Source organism: Maylandia zebra, linkage group LG1 (assembly GCF_041146795.1).
Source record: "Maylandia zebra isolate NMK-2024a linkage group LG1, Mzebra_GT3a, whole genome shotgun sequence".
Lineage (NCBI taxonomy): Eukaryota > Metazoa > Chordata > Actinopteri > Cichliformes > Cichlidae > Maylandia > Maylandia zebra.
Window position 1 is genome coordinate 18,514,603 of NC_135167.1, and position 24,666 is coordinate 18,539,268.

At 41.6% G+C, this 24,666-nt stretch overlaps 1 protein-coding gene across 2 annotated transcripts in view; it reads right to left on the reverse strand.

Annotated features, from left to right (window-relative positions):
- Nucleotides 1-914: 914 nt before the first annotated feature.
- LOC101463882 (DNA-binding protein RFX7) overlaps nucleotides 915-24,666 on the reverse strand; it is a 35,134-nt gene continuing 11,382 nt past the window's right edge. The window contains exons 5-9 of one of the 2 annotated variants that reach the window (XM_076882777.1): nucleotides 23,827-23,946; nucleotides 12,121-12,202; nucleotides 11,790-12,003; nucleotides 8,508-8,788; nucleotides 915-7,671 (exon numbers count right to left, since the gene is read on the reverse strand). In XM_076882777.1, coding sequence (XP_076738892.1) covers nucleotides 4,510-7,671; nucleotides 8,508-8,788; nucleotides 11,790-12,003; nucleotides 12,121-12,202; nucleotides 23,827-23,946 — 3,859 coding nt within the window. In that variant the 3' untranslated portion in view covers nucleotides 915-4,509. Of the gene's footprint in view, nucleotides 7,672-8,507; nucleotides 8,789-11,789; nucleotides 12,004-12,120; nucleotides 12,203-23,255; nucleotides 23,807-23,826; nucleotides 23,947-24,666 lie in introns of those variants that run through there. The other variant, XM_076882778.1, reaches the window with a different exon arrangement.

Below are 24,666 nucleotides of genomic sequence, written 5' to 3' on the forward strand. Positions count from 1 at the left end.
ATACTGCGCAGGACCCTCAAGCTCCCAGGCCCCTGGTAGAGGACCCGAGCTTGAAGGATAAACCGCCCGCAGGGGCGTGCTGGGTGTTTTTTTTTTTTTTTTATATACATACATATATATATATATATATATATATATATATATATATATATATATATATATATATATATACATATACATATATATATATATATATATATATATATATCTCCAAATATATCTCCGTGTATATATATACACATATATACACATACATATATATATATACACATACATATATATATACACATATATATATATATATATATATATATACACACATATATACACATATACACACACATATATATATATATATATATATATATATATATATATATATATATAATTAAAAAATGTCAGAAGGTTGAAGAAAAACAAGCACTTTCTGATAATTATTTCATGCTTCAGGCTTAAATATGAAACGGTAACAAAGTCTTTAACTTTTTCTTTAAAGAGAAGCATGTATGTAAGAAAGGATAAAAAAAAATCCCAACTATTTGCTGTTTATAATCATATTAAGTATTATGAACCCACCTGCTTAGTTTTCTGGTATTAAAGTGATGCCAGCATAATTCACTCATATCTTAAGGTTTAAATTAAATTTAATTAGAGTTTGGAGTTTTAGAAGTTAAACAGTTGTGTCCACAGTTGCATTTATTGCATTTCATTTATTTTGTTGTATTGTTTTCATAATAAATAAATTTTCCTGCTGCTTATTAAACTTCCAAATTTCATCTGAATGCTTCTGGTTAATACCATAAAACATCAGTATGGGTGAAGTTATGCTACTTATTGGCTTTGTATGTAAAATTTCAGAGGTGAAGATCCAGTTGTGTCCTGGGCAGACAACAGCACAGCATCTTTGAAGTAGATGTACTCAAAAATGTTTATTAGTTTTAAAAAGTTTTCAAAAACTGGTATCAACAAGCACTTCCCCTTATAAAAGCACTTGATAAAATGCAAAACAACAACCACAACAAAAAGAAAATATTTGTATTAAAAACCACAGCAACTTAACACAGTGGAGGGCGGCTCTACAGCTCCTAGCCACTTACAAGAGGAAGGGTAAACTCTTCATAAAGAAACATCAGTGCTAACAAACACACAGACCCACAATGGAGTTAAACATCGAAACTGAGAGAAATCAGAGGTCAAAAAAAGTACTCAAAATAATTAGATGTTACAATGATACAATCAGATTTTAAAGAAGTTAAAAATACAGTATTCTGTATAAAATCACCAGATTAAATCCTGACATTAATTTAGTTCATTCAAAATGTTTGGTTTTTTTTGTCACAGAGGGACAACTTTCAAGCTCATGAAGGGAAGTACAATTGCACAATTGCGCACCATATATTAAGGAACAGTGCCGTTTCCACATTTTAAAACAAGTGCAAACATTTTCTGGCGTGAATTCCTGTCAAAATCCAGTTCTGCGAGGTTTTAGTGATTCTTCAATTTCTCATTATTCACTGCCAAATTTCGGAAAAGTCTTGATAATGCACGTGATACGTGGTAACACACTATGACACTTAAAGCGTATGCTACAAAACATCATAACAGTGCAAGTCAGGTTATTGTGAACACACACGCACGCACACAAACAAACAATTATATGGTTTCCAAGAGTACATATCCTGTACAAATAGAACAATGTAAAATAATAAATAGTAATAAAACAAACCAAAGAGCACCGGACACCTGGCCACACCCCCAATCTGTACAACAAATGAAGTGAGTGTGACCAACAATACACGGTCAAGAGATCTACTGCTAACACAGAGACACACACGGTTTAGCGAAACAACTGTGATGCTGCCGTGAAAACATCAAACCTGTTGGAAGGGTGCGGGTTACAAAAGCATCAACAACAGTAAACAAAGGAACCCTCAGCATTTACAGATTTTCACCTTTCCTCTGAATACATTTGTTACAGGCGTCATCAAGCACTTTATTGTCAGAGAGCCCACCACGTTGGAGGCTATGTTACACCCGTGGCCACGGTGCAGCTTACATCTTTGGCATAAGGACATAAGGCTCAGAAACCCAAAGCCCTCAGACGCAGCTTAGAGTCAGCGGCTGCACGACTTCTTTACCCGATGCTCGACGTCAGCTCGACTTCCACATTTGATCGGCAGCTGTTTTTCATTTGAACCTCAGGATTCAGAGTAAAATTGTTCCACACAAATCAAACAGTGTTTTCCCCCCTTTATAAAGCACAAGGATTATAGATTGTCAGTGCATTAGAATAAGTGTAATATACATGCTCATTAGGCTCCTCTCACTTTCCATGTCTTCCTTTTTAGTGATCTGCACGCGATAAATAATACATTTAAATAGTGATAAAAAGCTCTCGGTTCATTTTTCAAGTGCAAAAGAAGACCCCGTCAGAGAGGTTTGGTTTAATTCTTAGGTAAGTGATTTTATCATAAATGTCCTGTAAGGGTTAAGCGGTCGAGCCCTCGTCTTTCACTGCTCAAAGGGCTGCAACACAGATCCCATAAAATGGTCTGTGTGACACACCTACATGTAACCATACAAAGACTGATAGCATAATTAAAGCTGATCAGCAAATCATCTTTCTTGGTTTAATATAGTGATTCTCAACCTATGGGGCATGGCCCCCTGGTGGGACACAGACTCTTTGCCGCAGAGTGGTGTGGATGCTGATTTAAATTCTTTTTAATTCATTTTTTGTGTTGTTGCTGTTGATAAAGATCGATAAAATTTGAAGGTGAGAATTATTTTGGTGGCGGGGCCATGCCGGTTTGAGAACAGCTGGTTTAATATTTGATGTTTTTGTCTGTTTTCTTTTATTGCATGTAAATTTTGCATACGCTTTAAAGAGATTGATTAAGATTTGAACATCTTTATAATCACAATTACAGTCCTGAGAAAAACTAAGTGCACCCTGTGATTCAGTAGCTTGAAGAACAACTTTTAGCAGCAATGACATAGAAGTAATAGTTTTCTGTATGACTTCCTCAGCTCTCACATTACCGTGGAGAGATTTTGGCCCACTCTTCTTTACAGCATTGCATTCATGCACAGCTCTCTTAAGGTCCCCCCAAAGCAGGCTGAGGTCTGGACTTTGATATTGCAACACCTTCATTCTTTTTCACTTTCAGCCATTCTAATGATACATTTCATTTTGTTGTGTTTGGGGTGATTTATCTCCTACAGTACATAACCTAATTTAGGCCAAGCTTGACTCTTGACCTGTTTGGTTTTGACTTTGGTGTCATCTGTGGTTTGTTCAGATGCTGCTTGGCAAACCTAAAGCAAACCTTGCTGCCATGTTTGTTTCAGAGGGAAGAGATATTCTCTTGGGATTCCTTCGTGCCATATTTGTCTTGTAATTCTATTTTCATGAAATTTAACCTTTAACATACTAGCTCAAGCCTGTAGAGCTGAGGCATTTCTACAGTCGGGCCTTGTTGGGACGTTAACATTTGGAAAGATTGTGTCATTGTGTTAGCTCACACCTGAACGCACCAGACCACCAAACTACCAAAACTGCTGCTTTTTTAAAGGTGCTCACCTATGATAACAAGGGTGAACTTAGTTATTCACATGACTGTATACAAGACCTATTTTAAATGCAACTTAAAAGAGGACTAATAATATTTGTATTATTATTTAATCTACATGAAGGGGTTTGAAGAGAGGTTAACGTCGCTCTTCACACTCATCAGCTGATTAACAGAGACTCAAAGTCTATTTAAAATAAACTTTAGAAACTTTAGACAGTATAGACTTATATTGCTGAATTTTACAGTTCAAAGTTTTACCGAATACCATTTATATATTTCACCAAAATGAGTCAGTAAAGGCCAGTGCTGTGTTTGGGAAGAGATACATATATTTATATTGGTATATTTATATATTAAGATTATGAGTACATTATATGGATTTACATGGATGAATTTGATTCTGTGTATTTGTGAATACATAATAATTTAATGTATGTGTGTACACGTCACATATCTTAATGTTAAATTCAAAACCTTTTAAGCGCTTTTTTTCTTTAAGTAAAGCTACACAACAAACACATATTGTTAGTTTAGGATTAAATATCATTAGTTTTTTTGCACCTAATTTAGCCTGCAGTTCATACACGGTGACAGAAATAAGTAGCGTTGCATAAGGTTTATTCACACTGATCCACGGCTCTGTTATTGATCTGACTGTTCAATAAAATTAGCTGTTTGAAAACTAGCTTTTTTCTGTGTGTGTTTTCTTGTTGACAATTCTCTTGATCAAACAAAGTGAGGCAATATTCTCTCATTAAAGGGAAATGACCAGCATTTTCAGTGAGTGTTGCAGCATTAGCTCAGTTTTTAGCCTGGCACTTAATCTGGACAGACCTCATTGTATCCAGTGTTGCATTATAAATGCCTGAAAATAAATAAAACAAACATCAACCGCAGATTAACATGTTCAACATTACTATAAAAAGCTCTGCTCTCAGCCCATCAGCCCAACAGTTGGGTGATCTTTGCTCTCCAACCAGTCGAGACCACCTGAATGAGCCGCTTCGCTGGTGATTTGCTGAAACAGCGAATCGTCCACCAGCTCCTCTGGGGCGGCGTGCTGATACTGGCCTTGCTGCTGGCTGGGGTCGAACAGCAGGTTTGTGTCCAATGCGTTAAGGTCACTGATGCTACTGGGAAGCTCCGATGTCATTCTGATTTCACCGGGGAAATCGGCCCCGCCTGCTGTTAGCTCTGACACCTGTTCCATGAGCTGATTGCCAGCAGCGAGGAGGTCTTGAGAGGTGCTGAAGTCTAACTGCTGGTGTTGCTGCTGCTGTGAGTTCAAAGCTGACATGATGGACTGCTGCTGATGCTGCTCTCCACCGGCTGCTTGTATTTGGCCTTGACCTGCCGAGAGAATCATTTGTTCACCGATAGAGTTTTCCATGAGGTAATTGGGCCTCTGCAGGTTGCAGGTACTGCTGGAGTCGGAGGTCATCAGGCTGTCAGTGCAGGAGAGGCTGGAGTTGGATTCGAGGATCTGGGTCAGGTTCATACGAGCGGTGTAGGTGGGAAGTAAATTATTGATTCCCACACCCCGCACACTATTCTCGTGATCTCCGTCTAGCTTGCTCAGGAGGACGCTGGCGATGCTTTTGGTGCTGCACTGCTGGCCCGGTGTGGGCGGGGCCTCGCTTTGCATCATGATGTTGAGCGGCACAGAGCGGCTCCTCTGGGCCATGCTGTTCACGCCGAGGTTTGTCTGCCTGTTTGCGAAGATGTTCAACACCTCAGCCGTCACAGGAGAATTAAAGGGAGACACTACCGATCGGGAGGCATTGGAAAGGTTGGTTCCTGCTCCTGTGCCGCTGAAGTTCCTCTGATGTACAGCGGGACTCACGCTGCGACACCTAAAATTTGCAGCAGATGTGTTGGCAGTTTTATTATCCAGAGGGGCAGGCACTGCAAAACCCTCCTGTTTGGCCATGCTCGCTACCTGCTGCTGCACGGGCGAGATGGGAGTCAAGCGGCCGAAATGGCTGTCGTGGTGCCGCGCGTGAGGAACGGCGAAGGCGTGAGGTTTTTGAAAATGGTCGTCTATCAGGCTGTGATAGCCGGGCAGGATTTCCATTCCGCTGTTGGATCTGCTGGTGGTCCCGCCGCTGCTATTGTAACTGTTATTCATCCACTCCAGCCTGGTCTTGTCTGGATGGGTGGCCATCGGTCTCTGCATCGGTTTCACGGGGCTGCTGGAGATGGTGCTGCCGTCATGGAAACCAGTGATGCTGGAGTTAATGGGTGTGAACGCGAACGGGTTTCTGCACTCTACTGGACTGGGAGGAACATTGCTGCTGCAGTTGGAGTGTGGCGTCCCAACCGGGGTGTGGCGACTGCTTCCGAGCGAGCTGTCCACCGGGGTCGTGGAGGCGATGTGGGAGCAGGGGCTTTCTCCTGTCAGTCCCTGGGCTCCTCCCATCATTTCCGACATGGGTGTAGGTGTCGGCGTTTGAATTGTTTGGATTGGGTTACTGTTGTTGTTCGCAGCATGATAGAAAGCCATGTTCTTATTAGCGGACGTCATGTTGTTTGGCATCGCAACCTGCTGGCCCTGCAGCGTGACAGAATCTCCAAACTGCTGCAGGTTATTAAGTTTCATCTGCTCCTCCATCTGCACCAACTCCTCCACTATGCTGTCCTGAGTCACATCATCATCAAAGCAAAAGTAATCTGTCATGTCTGTCTGCATGGGCAGTTGACCGGATGATGAAGCGTGATTCAAAAACTCTAAGGTTTCAGTAGCAGGACTGGACTGAGAGCAGGGCTGCTGCCGGACTCCTTCCAGGCTTGAGTTTGAACCCACACCTGAATGCTTTGGAAAACTGGGATTATCGGGCACAGCATGTGCGTCAACTGCTGCGTGCCCCTGATGTTGCTGTATTAATGCGTGACTGACTGAAGTGCCAGTTTCCATAACGGCAGAAATGTTTTTCCTCTGCAATGAACTATGTGTTTTGGCAACAGAGTAAAAGCCACTCGCTCTGAAAGAAGGAGAAGTGCCAAGTGCGTGGACTTGAGTGGTCATTTTCACTTCTACTTCCCTGGTGGCTGGTGCACTTTCAGGTCTAGCTGGAGCGCCTGGCCTGGATACATTACCCGTCATGTTTCTGATACCATACCCTGGACCAGCAGCACCCTCTACTGGCTGCTGGGGTATAAAAACCCTTTTGATTGGTGAAAGGTCTGGACTGAGCCCTGAACGTTTTCTGAGGCTCTTAGTGGACAAGAAGCCTTGCTTTGTTTGGTTGTTTTCCCCACATGAAGATGTTCTGCTGGTGTTCAGTAGAGACACGGTGCTGGTATTCTGAGTGGAGGGATTTAAGTGCAAAGTGCTTGTATTTTTAGCGCTATTATTGCCGCTGTCGCCTGTGGCCACAGTATTAGTGCTTGAGGAGGACTCTCTGCTGCATTTATTGCTGGACGTTTCCTCGAGACCCAAGAAGCCTCTAGTTTGCGGTATGGGCACACTGGCGGCCCTCTGTACAGCCCCTTTGACTCTATTGGTCATTGCCACTTGTGGCAAAACTTGACTGCCCAAATTTTGCATTTGGCTGCTTTCATGTATAGCTTCAACTTCCATTTCAACATCGATGCTTGGAGTGTTAGAAGTCTGCCCTTGCCTGGCCACCGGGGCCAAAATGGGGACCGTTGAGGAACTCCTCGCGCTCTGACTGGAGCTGACGTCTTCTGTAGCTTTAAAGTTGATGTCTGCAGATGCCGGCCGCAGCACGTTTGTGAAGGATGTGGCAGTTTCACTGCTGTTGGGTGCGAGCGATATGGCTGCCATTTTGACCAGACTGACTGGGCTGACATGACATGGCGTTACAACAGTCTTAATGGGGCTGTTAGCGATGATCATGGTGGAGGGCGAGCGCAAAGCGATGGCAGTGGTGGCTGAAGGTTTAGGGAGGATTTGAGCGTAGCGCTGCCGAGCTGCGCGCTCCCCCGCTGGATTGGACAGAATATTTTGGGGGTGTTTGGGGCTCTGCTTCACTCCCTGAACTGGCTGGGTCACCATCTGGATGTTAATGGGCAGTACTTTGCTCTCCACTGTTCCCACTGGACTCGGGGACATCAGCGGCCTACTCCTCTGAACCTGCAGGGGGAAAAAAGAGGAATCATGAAATCAAAGTTTAGATCCTGTCTTTGACAGAGAGAGATAGAGGGGGCTTTATGGTACCATTTTTTTTAATGATTCCTTTTCGGACTCCCTGCACGTCTGTATGAATATATCCTTCGTCTCTTTTTTCTTCAGGCTTTATTTCAACGGATATTTTTACTGTGTTTTTACCTCGCATGTTTGTTGTCTTCTCCCCTGTCATTGCCTGACGAGTTCACCTTGTGCCTTATTACTTTTCTCCTTGGTGTTACTGTTTTTGATAGTTTTGACACCTTTTTGATTTTAACTATGGTTATTTTGTTTTACATTGCCACTTCAGTCCACTTAAGAAACAGCTGGAATTACAGCTATCCATGCAGTTATGTTGTAGATATTTTGTTTATTGGTAAAAACAACTATTTAATCCCAAGTGTTTGATTTTATATTGCATTAAATATATAAAGCAGCCTTGGTGACATTAAAAGGGATACAAAAATGTGTTGGAATATCTACTGATGAATTCTGTGGACTATCATTTCTGGCTTATCTCTTCTTCAGACTACACAAAATAATAAGATCAGAAATGTGATGTGACCTCAGATAAATGAAAGTTTGACTATTATATTGATGAAAAGAAAATTCAGTGATCTATAAGAATGTAAATCAACAGTAACTGCAGCAACGTGTTGTAGCTAATTAATAGATTAGAAAAGGGTATATTTTTTATCTAATGTGGGTTCATTGTGTTCTAAACATTCATGACGTGCAGTTAATCTTTCCTTCAGTGGGGAAAGAAATGACACATGATGGTGTGATCCAGCTCTCTCTCTCACCGTGATCGGGCTTGGCACGGCAGCAACCACGATGCCTATAGTTGGTTGAGGCGACGGAGGGGTGGGACTACCACAAGACACACCGTCGTCTGCCTTCCTAATCTGTCCCTCTCCGGGTAGAGGAGATGTCAGCTTTTGTTCCTGTTGCTTTCTCTGGATCTTCCTCTGGAGCTGCTGCTTTGCGTCGACAGACGGAGAGGACAGCATGGTCACATGAGGCTGGAAGGAGTGAGCGTCTGCAGCCGGGGCGAAGGCTGAGACGGTCTGTGAACCTTTCACCTCTGAAGAAAATCAAAAGAAATTTGTATTCAGTATACATCAAATGCTCCTACAAAAAGAATATATAACACTATGCAGGGGAACTTAGTACTGTACATCTTCAGTTATTGCAAAAACAATTACATTTGAGGTAGCAGAGTGTTTTGCAGCATGTTCCCTGATATATTCAGATGTAATTCTACTGGTTTCAAAAGGGAATTCCTTATTATTAAAACCTGGCAGCCACCAGCGCTACCCCAGCCTCCTAGTGGATGTACCAATGGTATAATTTTGAAAATCCAAGGTGATTTTCAGGAAAGTTGACCCCTGATCTTGACTTTGAGTTCAAGATCACTGAGATTCAAACTCATCTGAGACTTTTAGTAGATGCACCTATTTCTCTTACTCCTTAGTATTTGTGGGTTTCTGTATTGTGTATCAGGTTGTTAGTCACTCTGTGTTGAGCATTTGGATTCACAGCTTTTAGTTGTTGTATTTTGTATTTAAGTTTCTGTCAGTGCAAGTGAAATGTTCATATTTTCTTGTTTCCGTTTTTTTCTTATTTTCAAGAAATATAACATCCAATTTCACTGCTGTGCAGATTACACTCAGCTCTACTACAGCTCTCCAAATCCACAGCTACTCTCCCACCCATATCTATTTCTGATTGTTTAAGTGAAATCAAGGTCTGGTTTGCTCACAACTTTCTTAAACTTAATGGCACTAAAACTGAATAGGCACCAAATCAAAACTTTAAACCAGATGTCTTTCATTATCCATTGATAACTCTGTTGTCACACCTTCCCCTCAGGTTAAGAGTCTTGATGTCATACTCGACAGCACTCTTTCCTTCACAACACATAAATAATATCACTCGGTCTTCCTGTTTTCATCTTTCAATAACCGCCTTTGTCCTTCACTCACTCCGAACTATTCAAAACTCTATTCAAAATTGCATCATGATTTTTACCTTGTTTAGCTTTTATACTTTCATGCTTGTTTTTTCCATGTTTACCTTGTGTTTTTATTTATTTACTTATTTTTTGTAATATTGTAAGGTGACCTTGAGGGTCTTTAAAGGCACCTATAAATAAAATGCATTATTATTATTATTATTATTCCATTCATTCATTCGCTTCCGCTTATCCTTTTCAGGGCGCTGGAGCCTATCCCAGCTGTCATAGGGCGAGAGGCGGGGTACACCCTGGACAGGCTGCCAGTCTGTCGCAGGGCCAACACACAGGGACAGACAACCATTCGCACTCACATTCACTCCTGCATTCTATTATTATTATTATCATCATCATTATTTTCATTATTATCCATCTGACTAACTCTGTTTCTAGTCTTTTGTTCTTTAGTTTCGTATTCTGGTTTTCTTTTGGGTTTAGGTTATTATAAATCGGATTCCTCGTATTTTTACTTTAGTTTGGTCTTTGTAGTGTGTTCTTGCATCTTGTTAAGGCTTTGTCTTTGTTTTGTGATTCCCCTTTTAGTAGCTTCCTGTTTCATTTGTGCTTTCCCATCACTTTTACTTCCTTTGTCTTAATTAGCTTCAGCTATGTCTTGTTACCCTGGCGTTTCCCAGCCCCCTGATTACTTCACGTGTCTATTTAAAACCTGAAAAGGTTGCCTTAATTCTTTGTTGAGTCATACTTGCTTATGTGTTTACTGTATTTCTGTTTGGATTTATTCACTTATTTAACTTTTCCGTATGTGTACTTTGTGTTTTGCCTTAATAAAAGGTTGTTTTACGTTTCTCAGGTTTGACTTAGCAGTGTGCATTTGGGTCCCTTTCCTGTGCAACCCTGATATCATCACACAAAAAAGTCAATAGCTCATTAAAATGAAAAACAAGGACTAACAAAAGAAAAGTCCCCCTTGAGCTCCCACCTGACATCCACATTGCTCTGCATCTAGGAAGGGTTGCCAAGAAACTTATTCTTAAAACCTGGCAGTCTGCCTCTCCACCTGCCTTTGTACATGGGATTAAATCACAGAATCAAAGAACTGTGCAATCTCAGGGTAAATTAACAGGAGATGATGGGCCTTTATTTCAACCATCGCACATTACAGCAAGAGAACAGCAGTAGAGATTCCTGCTGTTCTCTTGGCTCAGTTATGCTTATATCCCACATGTTTCCTTTGCATCCTCACTGTACATTTCAGTGTCTGGGAGCTTCTTGTTGGTTCTTTGTTAAACAATTATTTTTACTTAAATCTCAACACTGAACCTTCCAGTTTATGAGGTATACAAATATATTGTGTAGTGGTTTAATAAGCCTAACAAGTGAAAAGCTGATCTACCAAAATAAAAATGCAGAACTACCTGCTGAAGTGAGCCCTAGTGAATAAAGGAGCAGCCGAAGGTAGCTGTTCAGTTTATGTTAAAATGATGTGACAATTCAGAGACATTATTATTTTGTTCTTTTTCTTTGCATTGATTCAATCACAAAATGCTCTTCATCAAAATTACATGTTTAAGTAATATATTATATATTGAACAGCTTAGATCTTTGCACACTTCTGTGGAAAATGCATATTGTGCTACGCTCCATTTGAAGTGGGAAGCCTGAAATCCCGAGACACCTCTGAATCTGTCTTCTTGAGCTTGTCACTGGTATGCAAGCTTCAGGGCAAAAATGATCGCCCATGAGTTTTATATACTGCTTCTGGTTTATAAAGAAAACCTATTTTAAGTAGTTTTACTGTAAATTGAGTATTTAACAAACACAAACATGTTTTTTTCTGAAATGATCACACAGTTGAACAAAAAGTTCTCTAATTTATTTTAAAGTAAAACTGAAGATTATAATCGCTGTAAAGATTTATTGCAAGGTTCGCAAGTTAGACTGCTTGATGTTCCAGAGCATAAGAGTCCAAGAACAACATTAATCTGGTGTAGAGACAGAACTTCAATAGACGGATAAAGCCATAGGTGCGTTAACAGCGAGCTGCCACCAGAAGTCACTCTTGACCTTTATGTTCTGCACTCTGGGAACATCAAGTTGTCAAGTGTCCTACCTGCTGCTGTGCCGGTCATTATGGTGAGAGCTGCCAAAGACTTGTTGCTGATGTAATGGCTGTCGATTAGGAAGCGAGCCAGGTCCTCCACAGCATCAAACTGGCGTTTGAGCACCTTTTGAGCCCACTCACACACAAGATCACAGGCTGCAAACCGCACCTCTTCCTTAATACTGCTCAGCTGGCCCGGGGAGTCGAGCACATCACACTGGGGCTGCAAACAATTGACATTTAGTTTCATATATAGACACATATATATGGAAAAAAAGCTATATTCCAAAGACATAATATTAATATCAATATGAAAATAAGTGTAAATAAATGTGCTTACTCCATCTCCTGTTTTATGGAGGTCCAGAGTTGGTAAAGACGGCATCTGAACAAATGGTCTCTTCCTTAGGCCACTATAGCAGTATGTGAGTCAGTGTTAAGATAAAAAATCTCAAAGGATCTCCGAAGAATACATATGACAACTATACAGAGGAAACCCTGAATAAAACACAGCCTGTGTAGTATTAGCAGCTCAATACGCCATGTCATAACAGAAAACTGGCAGCGCCAATTCTCATTCGTAAACTGCATCCAAATTTCCATATTTATCTTTTGTGTTACCTGAGTTATCTTATTGGAGTTACTTTTTATCTGTTCTTGTTAAGTCTTGTTGTTATTGTTTTCCTTTTCATTTTGTTCCAAAGTCCCGTACTACAAAGCAGGATTTTGGCTTCTCCAGCCAAATCCAAGGTGGATCTTTTTAATGGGACATATCACTATAGTAACATTTGGCGCAGCCCTAACCGGCAGTTAATGAGGTTATATACCCGATTAGAGATCAAAGGGTGTGGAATCACCACGACTGCAGTGTTACAAACGCATTATAAGATCATCTGGACCTCTGTGTACGGGGAGTAGGAGGGCCGGAAGTTTTTGTTTTATTAAAAATATAGAACCTTAGCCGCTTCTTTACTCCCAATTTTTTTCCTTGTCAGCTGCAAAATAAGTCACTCCACTTTTTTATTGTTCTATAAGAGTTAATACATGATCCTAAAACAGGTACATGCTTATAATTTTTCAGATTCTCGTGTATCTTAATGATAGAGCTGTGATAACGATAAGCCTTTTACTTTCTACAGTCAGCATTTCTGCCAACTGTCCTTCCAGCCTTTAAACAGGTTCAATGTTATTAATATGGCAGCTCCCCCCCCCCCCCCCCCCCACTTTGATTTGATTCTGTATCATGTTCTTAACCTTTTCATATCCCTGTGTAGGATTGGTCACTTTGTTCCCAGTTCACTTCATATTTGTTATTGGTTCAATGCTGCCAGTGACACACTTTTGTCTTTACAAGTCCTTACATAGAGCTTTTCTACTCTTACTGAGCACTCTATATAACTTGCCTCGTTCACACAAGCACTGTCTTTGGAGATGCAAACTACCAGCCTTCTGATTAGTATATGACCCGCTCTACCTCCTTCCAATCTACCTTTATCAAGGTAGACTGACAAAGCCTGGGTTGATCACCAGCTTTGCCCGACCACTCGTCCTGATTTTCGATGTTGGGTAAAATGTCTGTGAAGGTTCTCAGTCATCCAGGTCATCGTAGTCAAAGGAGCTTGCAAAGAAAAGCGTCTGGACTTCTTTAAGTTACTTGAAGACGTTTCACCTCTCATCCGAGAAGCTTCTTCAGTTCTAAGGTCAAATGGTGGAGAGTCCCAGATATAACCTAGTGGGAGTGACCCCCCACAGAGGGACAAAAGGACCCCCTGATGATCCTCTAATCGCCTGACCCAGGTGTGAAACTGGGTGTGGGTCCCAATCAGCCAGAGTTTCGGGTGAGTTCATTGTGAAACCTGGCCCCACCTTATCATGCGAATTCCTGAGGTCAGATGGCCCAGGATGTGAGTGGGCGTTAAGGCGTCTGGGAAGGGATCTCAAAACTGGATTATAGATGGCAGAGAGTTGGTGTCGTAAACCCCCGGCTCTGTTCAAAGATGGTCGCTCACAGTGGACATAGATGGCTTCTTTCACTCCTCTTTCAAACCATCTGTCCTCTCTGTCCAAAATGTGAACATTGGCATCCTCGAAAGAGTGACCTTTGTCCTTAAGATGCAGATGGACTGCTGAGTCTTGTCCTGTGGAGGTGGCTCTTCTGTGTTGTGCCATGCGCTTGTGAAGTGGCTGTTTGGTCTCTCCAATGTAGAGGTCTGAGCATTCCTCGCTGCACTGTACAGCATACACCACATTGTTAAGTTTGTGTTTTGGCGTTTTGTCTTTCGGGTGAACCAGTTTCTGTCTGAGCGTGTTGCTGGATCTGAAATACACTGGGATGTCATGCTTGGAGAAAACTCTCCTGAGTTTCTCTGATACACCGGCTACATAGGGGATGACAATGTTGTTGCGTCTGTCCTTCTTATCCTCCCTCGCTGGTGTCTGGTCTTCTTTTCTGTGCCTCTTTGCTCACTTTAAGAACGCCCATTTAGGATAGCCGCACGTTTTGAGTGCTTCCTTTACATGTGCGTGTTCCTTCTTTTTTCCTTCAGGCTTAGAGGGAACACGTTCTGCCCGGTGGTGTAGGGTCCTAATTACTCCAAGTTTGTGTTCCAGAGGGTGATGGGAGTCGAACAGGAGGTACTGGTCCGTGTGTGTGGGCTTCTGGTAAACTTCGATGTTGAGTTTGCCGTTCTCTTCAATGTGCACGGCGCAGTCCAGGAAAGGCAAACAGTTGTCCTTTGTGTCTTCCCTGGTGAACTTGATGTTTTTATCCACAGCGTTGATGTGCGCAGTGAAGGATTCCACTTCTTGTGTCTTGATTTTGACCCAGGTGTCGTCCACATATCTGTACCAGTGGCTGGGTACTCTTCCTTTGAAAGAGCCAAGAGCCTTCCTTTCCACTTCCTCCATGTAAAGGTTGGCTACAATAGGTGACACGGGGGAGCCCATGGCACAGCCATGTTTTTGTCTGTAAAAGCCTTCGTTGTACTTGAAATATGTAGTGGTGAGGCAGAGGTCTAACAGTGTGCAGATCTGATCGGGTGTGAAGTTGGTCCTGTCCTCCAAGGAGCTGTCTTCTTGTAGTCGTTTTCTGACAGTCTCCACGGCCTCCATGGTGGGTATGCAAGTGAAGAGAGAGACTACATCAAAGGACACCATGGTTTCATCTGGATCCAGGGTAAGTTTCTGGACCTTGTCGGTGAAGTCGGTGGAGTTCTTGATGAGGTGTGGGGTGTTCCCCACGAGAGGCGCAAGGATGGTAGCAAGGTGTTTAGCAATGTTATAAGTGGCTGAGTTTATGCTACTGACTATGGGTCTGAGTGGGACAGCTTCCTTGTGGATTTTAGGAAGTCTGTAAATGCAGGATATGGCATCCCCTGGGTAAAGGCGGTGATATGTAAGGCGGTCAATAATTTTGTCCTTTTCAAAGTCTTGAAGGCAAGCTATAACTTTCTTTTTGTAGCTGCTTGTGGGGTCTCGCTTTAAGGCTTCGTAGGTATTGTTGTCACTGAGGAGAGTAGTGATCTTTGTATGGTAATCTGTAGTGTTTAGGACCACGGTGCATCTTCCCTTATCAGCTGGTAAAACAGTGATGTTGTGGTCTTTGCTCAGGGAAGCGACGGCCTTCTTTTCCTGTATTGTGAGGTTGGATGGAGGGACTTTGGCACTGGAGAGCGTGGCTGAGACTTTCATCCTGATTTGCTCTGCTTCTGTCTGTGATAATTTATTAATCCGTATGGCAGATTCTGTGGCTGTGATGAGGTCCACTATGGGCAACTGTTGTGGAGAAATGGCAAAATTGAGTCCTTTGGCTAATACTCTCTTTTCAGGTTCAGTGAGAATCCTGTCTGAAAAGTTCTTAACCCATTTCTCCTGACTGGCATCAGGTGTGTTTTCTTCTCTGGGTTGTGTAGGTTCAGGATGAGGAGTGTGTGTTTTTGAAAGCAAGGTGTGAAATTTCCTGCGTTGTCTTTCTTTTCCTTTAGAGCAGGGGTCACCAACACGGTGCCCGCGGGCACCAGGTCGCCCGCAAGGACCACATGAGTCGCCCGCGGGCCTGTTCTAAAAATAGCTCACCATAACAACTTACTAGTAAGCTGCATCTATTTTTATTTTTTCTTGCTATTTTTTTTAATCACAATTGCATTGGTGTTAATTTGTTAGAGATAATACATAAAAAAAAAAGTTTATTATTAAATATTAGATCATGATCTAATAGTTAGTGCTAGCTGGTCTTCAGTTGCCGTGAAGACCAGCAAAGGCAAAGGTGAGGAGATGAGGAAAACATGGCGGAAAAAAGGAAAAAAACATATAATTTTCACAGTGAATGGGAGGAAGAGTTCTTTTTTACCACTGTGAAAGATTCATGCGTGTGTCTCATTTGCGGGGCAACTGTGGCAACGGCAAAGCGGCACAACGTGGAGAGACATTTCCAAACGTGTCACACAAGCTACCATGCTAACTACCCAAAGGGCAGCACACTGCGAGCGGAAAAGGCCCGCGAATTAAAGGCAAGTTTGAGCAAACAGCAGTCTTTTTTCACGAGACCGGTGAAAAACTCTCAAAAAGCAACCGAAGCCTCATTTAGAGCTACACATTTCATGATTAAGAAAAAGAAGGCATTTTTAGACGGGGAGGTTTTCAAAGAAGCAATGATGATAATTGCAAAAACTGTGCTTAAAGACGAGAAATATGGAAACGATGTAATCTCCACTCTCTCTGATGTCCAGCTGGGGGCAACTACAATTGTTAGAAGAATGTCGGCTATGTCCGGGAACTTGGCCGATCGGTTGGATCAGGATCTGGCAAAGTGCAGTTGGTTTAGCATCCAGTGTGACGAGTCCGTCGACAGCAGCAGTACAGCACAGCTGATGGTCTTTATCCGGATGGTATTTGATTGTTTCTCCACAAAAGAAGAACTTCTGACACTACTGCCGCTAAAGACAACTACGAAGGGAGTTGACATCTATAACGCGGTGAAGGAGTTTTTCGCGAAGAAAAAGGCACCGTTGGAAAAGCTGGTATCAGTGACTACCGACGGGGCTCCTGCTATGATCGGCCGACATACGGGATTCATCGCTCACTGTAAAGGTGACACAGAGTTCCCGAACTTCATGCATTACCACTGCATCATTCACCAGCAGGCGTTATGCGCAAAGGTGATCGGCTTCGAGCACGTCATGACTCCCGTCGTGAAGATCATAAACAGCATCCGCTCCAGAGCTAAACAGCACAGAACATTCAAGGTGCTATTGGAGGAGCTGTCAGCTGAATATGGTGACCTGCTACTACATACGGAAATCCGATGGCTCAGCAGGGGACGGATTTTGCTTCGTTTTTTGTCACTTTTGGGTGAAATCAAGGAGTTCATGCAATCCAAAGGGGAAGACACATCTCTGCTGGAGGACACTGAGTGGACACTTGACCTTGCGTTTTTAACAGACATTACTGGGAAACTGAACCATTTGAACTGTGAGCTGCAAGGCAAAGGTAAGACTGTTGCTGACATGATAAGTGCTTTAAATGGATTTAAAGCCCAGATGAACATTTTCTCTGTGCATTTACAGAGAAAAAAGGTGCTGCACTTTCCCTCTGTGCAGATGGTGCTGAAAGACAATGCTTCTGCATCTGAGACTTTTGACAAAGTTGCAGAAAAGTACACTCAAGTCATAAACCGACTTGGTCAAGAGTTTGAGAACAGGTTTTGTGACCTTGATCAGCTTGAGCCATGTGTCTCATTTGTTTCCAATTCTTTCATGAATGTGGACACAACATGTATTGCTGAGCAACTAAGTTCAATGTTCAGCTTGGATGCTGGACAGGTGGAAATCGAAATTGTAACATTGCAAAATGACGTCCACCTCAAAGCCTATCTGGGTGCACCAAACTTTTGGTGCCTTGTTGACACAGAAAAGTACAGTGGTGTATGCACAGCAGCTATGAAGGTTGCCTGTTTGGTTCAACCTATCTTTGTGAATCAGCCTTTTCTGACATGAACTTCATCAAGAACACAGAACACGCCTCTCCGATGCACATCTGCAAGACTCACTCAGAGTTGCAGTGTCAAGTTATACCCCAGATTACAACACACTGGTGAACAGCATGCAATGCCAGGTTTCCCACTAACAGACAAAGAAAGCCATATTAGATGTTCTCGGTGGCAACATTACAGTGTCATGTCAAAGTTGAATTTAATTATTGAAAAACAAATGTGTTTGTTAAGTGTAACATGTGACAATTTGCTTTAAAATGCTGCCAATTTGGTGAAAAGTTCTGTAAAATTTGAAAGTTGATTTTTTGTATGTTACATACATACAAAAATAATGTATGTAACAGTGCATGATTTGTTAAAATTTGTTAGTGGTAAGTGAAAATGTTGTAGAAGTGATCACTTCAAAATGTAAATACTTGCAGAGATATATAGAAATAAAGCATTGCATATTGATATTTATGTTTCCTACCTTGTTTCCTACTTGCATTCTTTATAATTATGGTGAAAAATAATTAACATAATTAGTGTCTGTACATAGATGAATATCATTAATTATTAATGATAACACATAATTAAGTTAAACTGAGGAAATTTGTTATTTGAGAAGTGTGTGTCAAACTGGTAGCCCTTCACATTAATCGGTACCCAAGAAGTAGCTCTCACTTTCAAAAAGGTTGGTGACCCCTGCTTTAGAGTGTTGGGCCCGCTGAGCCTTGTCCACAAACTTGTAAAGATCAGCCAGACCCTGCAGGTACTGGAAATCCTTCTACCCTCTCCAATCTTAGAAGAGGTTTTGTTCAGGACAACTGTTTGCCTTTCCTGGACTGCGCTGTGCACATTGAAGAGAATGGCAACCTCAACATCGAAGTTTACCGGAAGCCCACACACACGGACCAGTACCTCCTGTTCGACTCCCATCACCCTCTGGAACACAAACTTGGAGTAATCAGGACCCTACACCACCGGGCAGAACATGTTCCCTCTAAGCCTGAAGGAAAAAAGAAGGAACACGCACATGTAAAGGAAGCACTCAAAACGTGCGGCTATCCTAAATGGGCGTTCTTAAAGTCAGCAAAGAGGCACAGAAAAGAAGACCAGACACCAGCGAGGGAGGATAAGAAGGACAGACGCAACAACATTGTCATCCCCTATGTAGCCGGCGTATCAGAGAAACTCAGGAGAGTTTTCTCCAAGCATGACACATTTCAGACCCAGCAACACGCTCAGACAAAAACTGGTTCACCCGAAAGACAAAACGCCAAAACAGAGACTTAACAATGTGGTGTATGCTGTACAGTGCAGCGAGGAATGCCCAGACCTCTACATTGGAGAGACCAAACAGCCACTTCACAAGCGCATGGCACAACACAGAAGAGCCACCTCCACAGGACAAGACTCAGCAGTCCATCTGCATCTTAAGGATAAAGGACACTCTTTCGAGGATGCCAATGTTCACATTTTGGACAGAGAGGACAGATGGTTTGAAAGAGGAGTGAAAGAAGCCATCTATGTCCACTGTGAGCGACCATCTTTGAACAGAGGCGGTGGTTTACGACACCAACTCTCTGCCATCTATAATCCAGTTTTGAGATCCCTTCCCAGACGCCTTAACGCCCACTCACATCCTGGGCCATCTGATCTCAGGAATTCGCATGATAAGGTGGGGCCAGGTTTCACAATGAACACACCCGAAACTCTGGCTGATTGGGACCCACACCCAGTTTCACACCTTGGCTCAGGCCAGGCTCAGGGGGTCCTTTTGTCCCTCTGTGGGGGGTTACTCCCACTAGGTTTATATCTGGGACTCTCCACCATTTGACCTTAGAACTGAAGAAGCTTCTCGGATGAGAGGTGAAACGTCTTCAAGCAACTTAAAGAAGTCCAGACGCTTTTCTTTCCAAGCTCCTTTGATGATGTTGGGTAAAGCGAATCCAGATAACGGATACTTTGGGTATGTTGATTTGGCTTTGCAGTACAGGGACCTGGTGTTTTGGTTTGTCCACAGCTTTTCTGTATCCTGTCTGTGTGTTCAGTTATTTCCTGTTTTACTTTGTTAATTAATCCTAATTACTTTCAGCCTTTTCTTGTCACCTTCCTGTTTTCACTTCCCCTAATTACCCTCTGAGTGTCTTTCCTTTGTTCTTTGCAATTTCTCTTGTTTCTTGATCCCTATGTTTTCTGGATTTTCTCCTTGGATTATGCTTCTTTTGGAAATAAAGAGCTTACTTTTTGTTTGAATCCTCTGCCTGCAGCCACCTGCATTTGGCTCTGCTACTCTAAACGATGATAATATATGATGAGTAGACCAGTGCAAAACAGCAGAAAAAAGTATTTATAGTATTCACTGGCTGGGACAGATGTTTTTTGTTAAAGATTCACTTCTGATGAAGCTTGATTTATACTTTTAAGTAACACTCTTTGATGACTTTAATGTCTCATACTACACTCAGGCTTTGTTTAATTGTAGCTGAAAGCTTTGCCGTTACTAGAACAAATAACTAGAATTATTGGTATGCCATCGTACGCCTCCAAGAGTCAGCGAAGTTATACGTTCTATTCATGTTTGTCCAGTCAGGTAATAATTGTAGTCAAGAAATTAAATACTGTATGTGGGAACCAAGCATCAGTGTCACCAATTCAAACAAAGATGAACAATACAGGGTGGGCCATTTATATGGACACACCGTACTAACATGGGAATGGTTGGTGATATTAAAGTCCTGGCACATTAGTATATGTGAGGGGGCAAACTCCTTCTTCACACCATAGACAATTGCCTTCAGATGACCCCAAAGATAAAAGTCTAAGGGGGTCAGATCGGGAGACCTTGGGGGCCATTCAACTGGCCCACGACGACCAATCCACTTTCCAGGAAAACCCGGAGAGCAGCCAAATGGCTTTTAGCTAAGCTTTAGCTTCAGCCAAGTGGAAGCTAAATTGGCTAGTCATTCATATGTATATTAGGTCGTTACCTGGGAATTCTGGAGGGAGGGGAGTGGGGGTGTGTGATTGAGGGCGTGGGGGAGCTGCTAAAAGCTGTGCACTTCCTTTTGTGTTTCATCTTGATGCATTCTCAATCATCCAGGGAAATAAATTTCCAAAAGTCACCAACTTGGAGTGTTTCAGTTTGCCATCTTAGGGAGAAATCAACACACATGGGTGTATGTCCTTTGTTGCTGAGATTTATTGATAAAAACAGTACAAAAAACCAACCATTTGTACACATATTTACGGGCTTTGTGCCTTCAGAACTGCCTTAATTTTCAGCAAGATGATGGAAAGATTCCTTAGACTTTGACATGATAGCATTACACAGTTGCAGTAGATTTGTCAGCGAATATCCATGATGCACATTTCCCATCTAAGGTGCTCTACTGGATTGAGATCTGGTGACTGTGGAGTCCATTTGAGTACTGTGAACAAGGAATGGGAATGGATAAGAATTTAGTAATTCTGATTCTATTATTGATATCACTTACTGATTCGATTCCTCATTGATTCACTTTGACAATGACCACCATTGCTAAGCTGCATACGAAAGACATTACATTGATACAATGTTGTTGCATGTTTGTTGTGATCAGTGTTCGGATCTCTACTCAGAAAAAGTAATTATTACACACATTACACTGAATGCGTTTCCCTAAAAGTAATGCAGTATGTTAATTACACCAAGAAGAATTAATTCCTCCACTTTACCATCGCGGTGTTGTGCAATAAAAATAAAAGTTATGTCCATATCCACACTATATACTGCAATGCCATTTCCCTCCTCTGGCACACAACCTGAAATCGGATGGATAAACAAGCAGACTAGCAAATTCAAAAAATTGGATGCTGGGTACCGGTTTTCTACAAGAACCAGTTCACGATTTTTCTATGGTGCCAGTTAATATTACTTTTTATTTTTCGCATGTATCTTTTGACAGTCTAGTCTGGCCATGCATCTTGCGGGGGGTTACCAGGGTTCCATCTCTAAATGACTGCTGGTCAGCAAACCTGGGAAACCCACAGATAATTGGAACTATGGCACGAAACCGCTTCCAAGACATCATGCAACACCTACGCTTTGATGAAAAGTCCACCCGCAGTGATCGAGCAAAGTTCGCTGCAATTTCCAGTGTGTGGGGATCATTTGTCACCAACTGCATCACGTGCTACAACCCTGGTCTACATATCACCGTTGATGAACAGCTTTTCCCATCAAAGACTCGGTGCTGTTTCCTGCAGTATATTGCAAGTAAACCTGACAAGTTTGGGACACAAACACACAAATGCAAGAACAATCATGCCACTGTGCGATGTGTTCACTGCAACAGATACACATGTGGTAAATGCAGACTACAGATACCATGGCAGTGCCAGGATTGTGAGTGATTGCTGAAAATGTTGAAATGTACTCACTCACTTTTTATTATTATTTGTAAATATGTGTACAAATGGTTGGTTTTTTGTACTGTTTTTATCAATAAATCTCAGCAACAAAGGACATACACCCATGTGTGTTGATTTCTCCCGAAGATGGCAAACTGAAACACTCCAAGTTGGTGACTTTTGGAGATTTATTTCCCTGGATGATTGAGAATGCATCAAGATGAAACACAAAAGGAAGTGCACAGCTTTTAGCAGCTCCCCCACGCCCTCAATCACACACCCCCACTCCCCTCCCTCCAGAATTCCCAGGTAACGACCTAATATACATATGAATGACTAGCCAATTTAGCTTCCACTTGGCTGAAGCTAAAGCTTAGCTAAAAGCCTACCAGCCATTTGGCTGCTCTCGGGTTTTATAGGTAGAAAGGTAGAAGCCTGGGGATGCTAGTGTTAAAAAACTTTAGTATAGATTTTGTGATTCTGACATTCCTGGTTTAACTTCATCTTATTCTTTTAACTTCTAAATTTTTATGATAATTCCATTGGAATCATATTGAATATTATTCTTGTTCTCAGTCTTTTTTGACCTATTTTAATATGTTTTATTACTTTTTCTCAGACAGTTTGTATAATATTAAATTAAAATTTTCATGCCATTAATCAATACCCTTAATAGAAACAATTCTCTACAAGATGTATGAAAAAATGCCCACCACCCTTTTTAGAGTTTAATTTAAAACTAACTACAAAAAAATTAAGCATAAAGTAAACGTAAGTATGTTATAGTCCTGGATTTTGAACTAGTTTTTTTTTTTCAGTTTATACACTTTAAAATATTTTATATCATTACATATCCAATATTTGGTTCTTAGTTTGTTAATTATTTACATTTTATCTTAGATTTTTAGCATTTAGTGCTTACTTGAATTTGGTGCTGGTATCAGTTTGTTAGTTTTCTTTTTGCCTCACTTAAGTGTCTTTCCCCCATGTCAAGTTTAAGATTGTCAATTTCCTCGTCTACTTACAATTCTCACTACCTGTTTTGGTAGTTGACTTTTGATAGTTAGTGGTCTTTTGTGTATTGTATTTAGTTTTACTTCATTGTACATTACCTTGATTGTTTTCAGCTGTGTTTAGCTTCCCTCCTGGAGTCTGCATTTGGATCCTGTCTTTCAACACATTATGACAAAGCTGCTCGTTTCACAGGATTCAGTGACAACATAGCGAGCCACTGCATTTAAAATTAGTCTGTAGGATGATTTTAACGGTTTCAATTTCTAATTTAAAACAATTTCACATTTTTCAAACATTGGCACAGAATTAGTTTTTGTAGATTATGTAGATAAGGACTGACGTGAGGAGCTGAGTTCTAAGCAGACCATTTTACCTGAAAGTTAATAAGACTATAATGCAGATAAAGGTCATGACAATAAACCAAGATGTTCCATTAGACGTCATGAGCTAAACAGAAAAAATATAAAAAATAAAATCACAATGTTACGTGAAGGTCAAGATCACAGTGACTCCCCTGAGGGTCTCTGCATTATTATGCTTCTGCTTCGAAGGCAGAGGGGGGCTTTATTTCATTTCACGTCTATATTTAGCGAGCTTATGAACTGCAGCAGCAGATGGTCTGTGACCAGAGACAGAGGCCAGACTGCTACACTCCTTTCCAGTAAAGGATATTTTGATTTTCCCCTCATGCCGAGCCGACGCGCCTTCATGTTCGGGAATACATTTTTCATCATCTTCCCAAAGTCTGCAGCACTTAGTGGGTGGTAGTTAAGATTGTCACAGAAGCTCCTGAAACACAGAAACAGAATTAATACAATTCATTTTATTTAATTAGGAACACAGTGCAGGTCAGCATCATAGCCAGGCTGTCATTGTCTCTGGGTGCAGATGTGAACACACTAACCAGGGTGGGGACCTAAACAACTGTACCGAGACCCTATGGAGGGGGTGGTCTCGATGTGGTTCCAAAATGAACTCCAGAGCACTTTGTTTATGGTGTGAATGTGATCGACCTTGACCCGAGCCAACCAACAAGCAGACTTTCAAGTCTGAGCTAAAAACTTTCTGTAGCCATGTATGCTTTTGTGCGATAGACACAATAGATGTTCAAAGTTCTGTACGAGTTAGCAACTAGCGACGAAATGATTGTCTGTTTGTCTTCTTTGTGAGCTCCCTGCTGGTTTTCGAATTCTGTTGCCTCCTTTGTTTCTGGACTGTTAGACTTTTCTGGACTTCTGAAATTAATAAAATGTTCACCTTTTGTTTACTTGTAGCTGTGAATCTTGCAGGATTAATTTAAGAGATTTTAATATTTTTTTTTAGCAAAGAGGAGGTTTAGCACAGTTACACAGATGTTGAAATATCAGGACTAAATGCTTCCCAAGGAAGTGTCTGACTATGTTCCTGATGGTGAAAGGCATGTGCCATTTTTCAGGTATAGCAAAGGATTTAAAACACTTATTAAACACAACTTATTTCATGACATAAAGCTGCCTTTCTTTTCTTGAC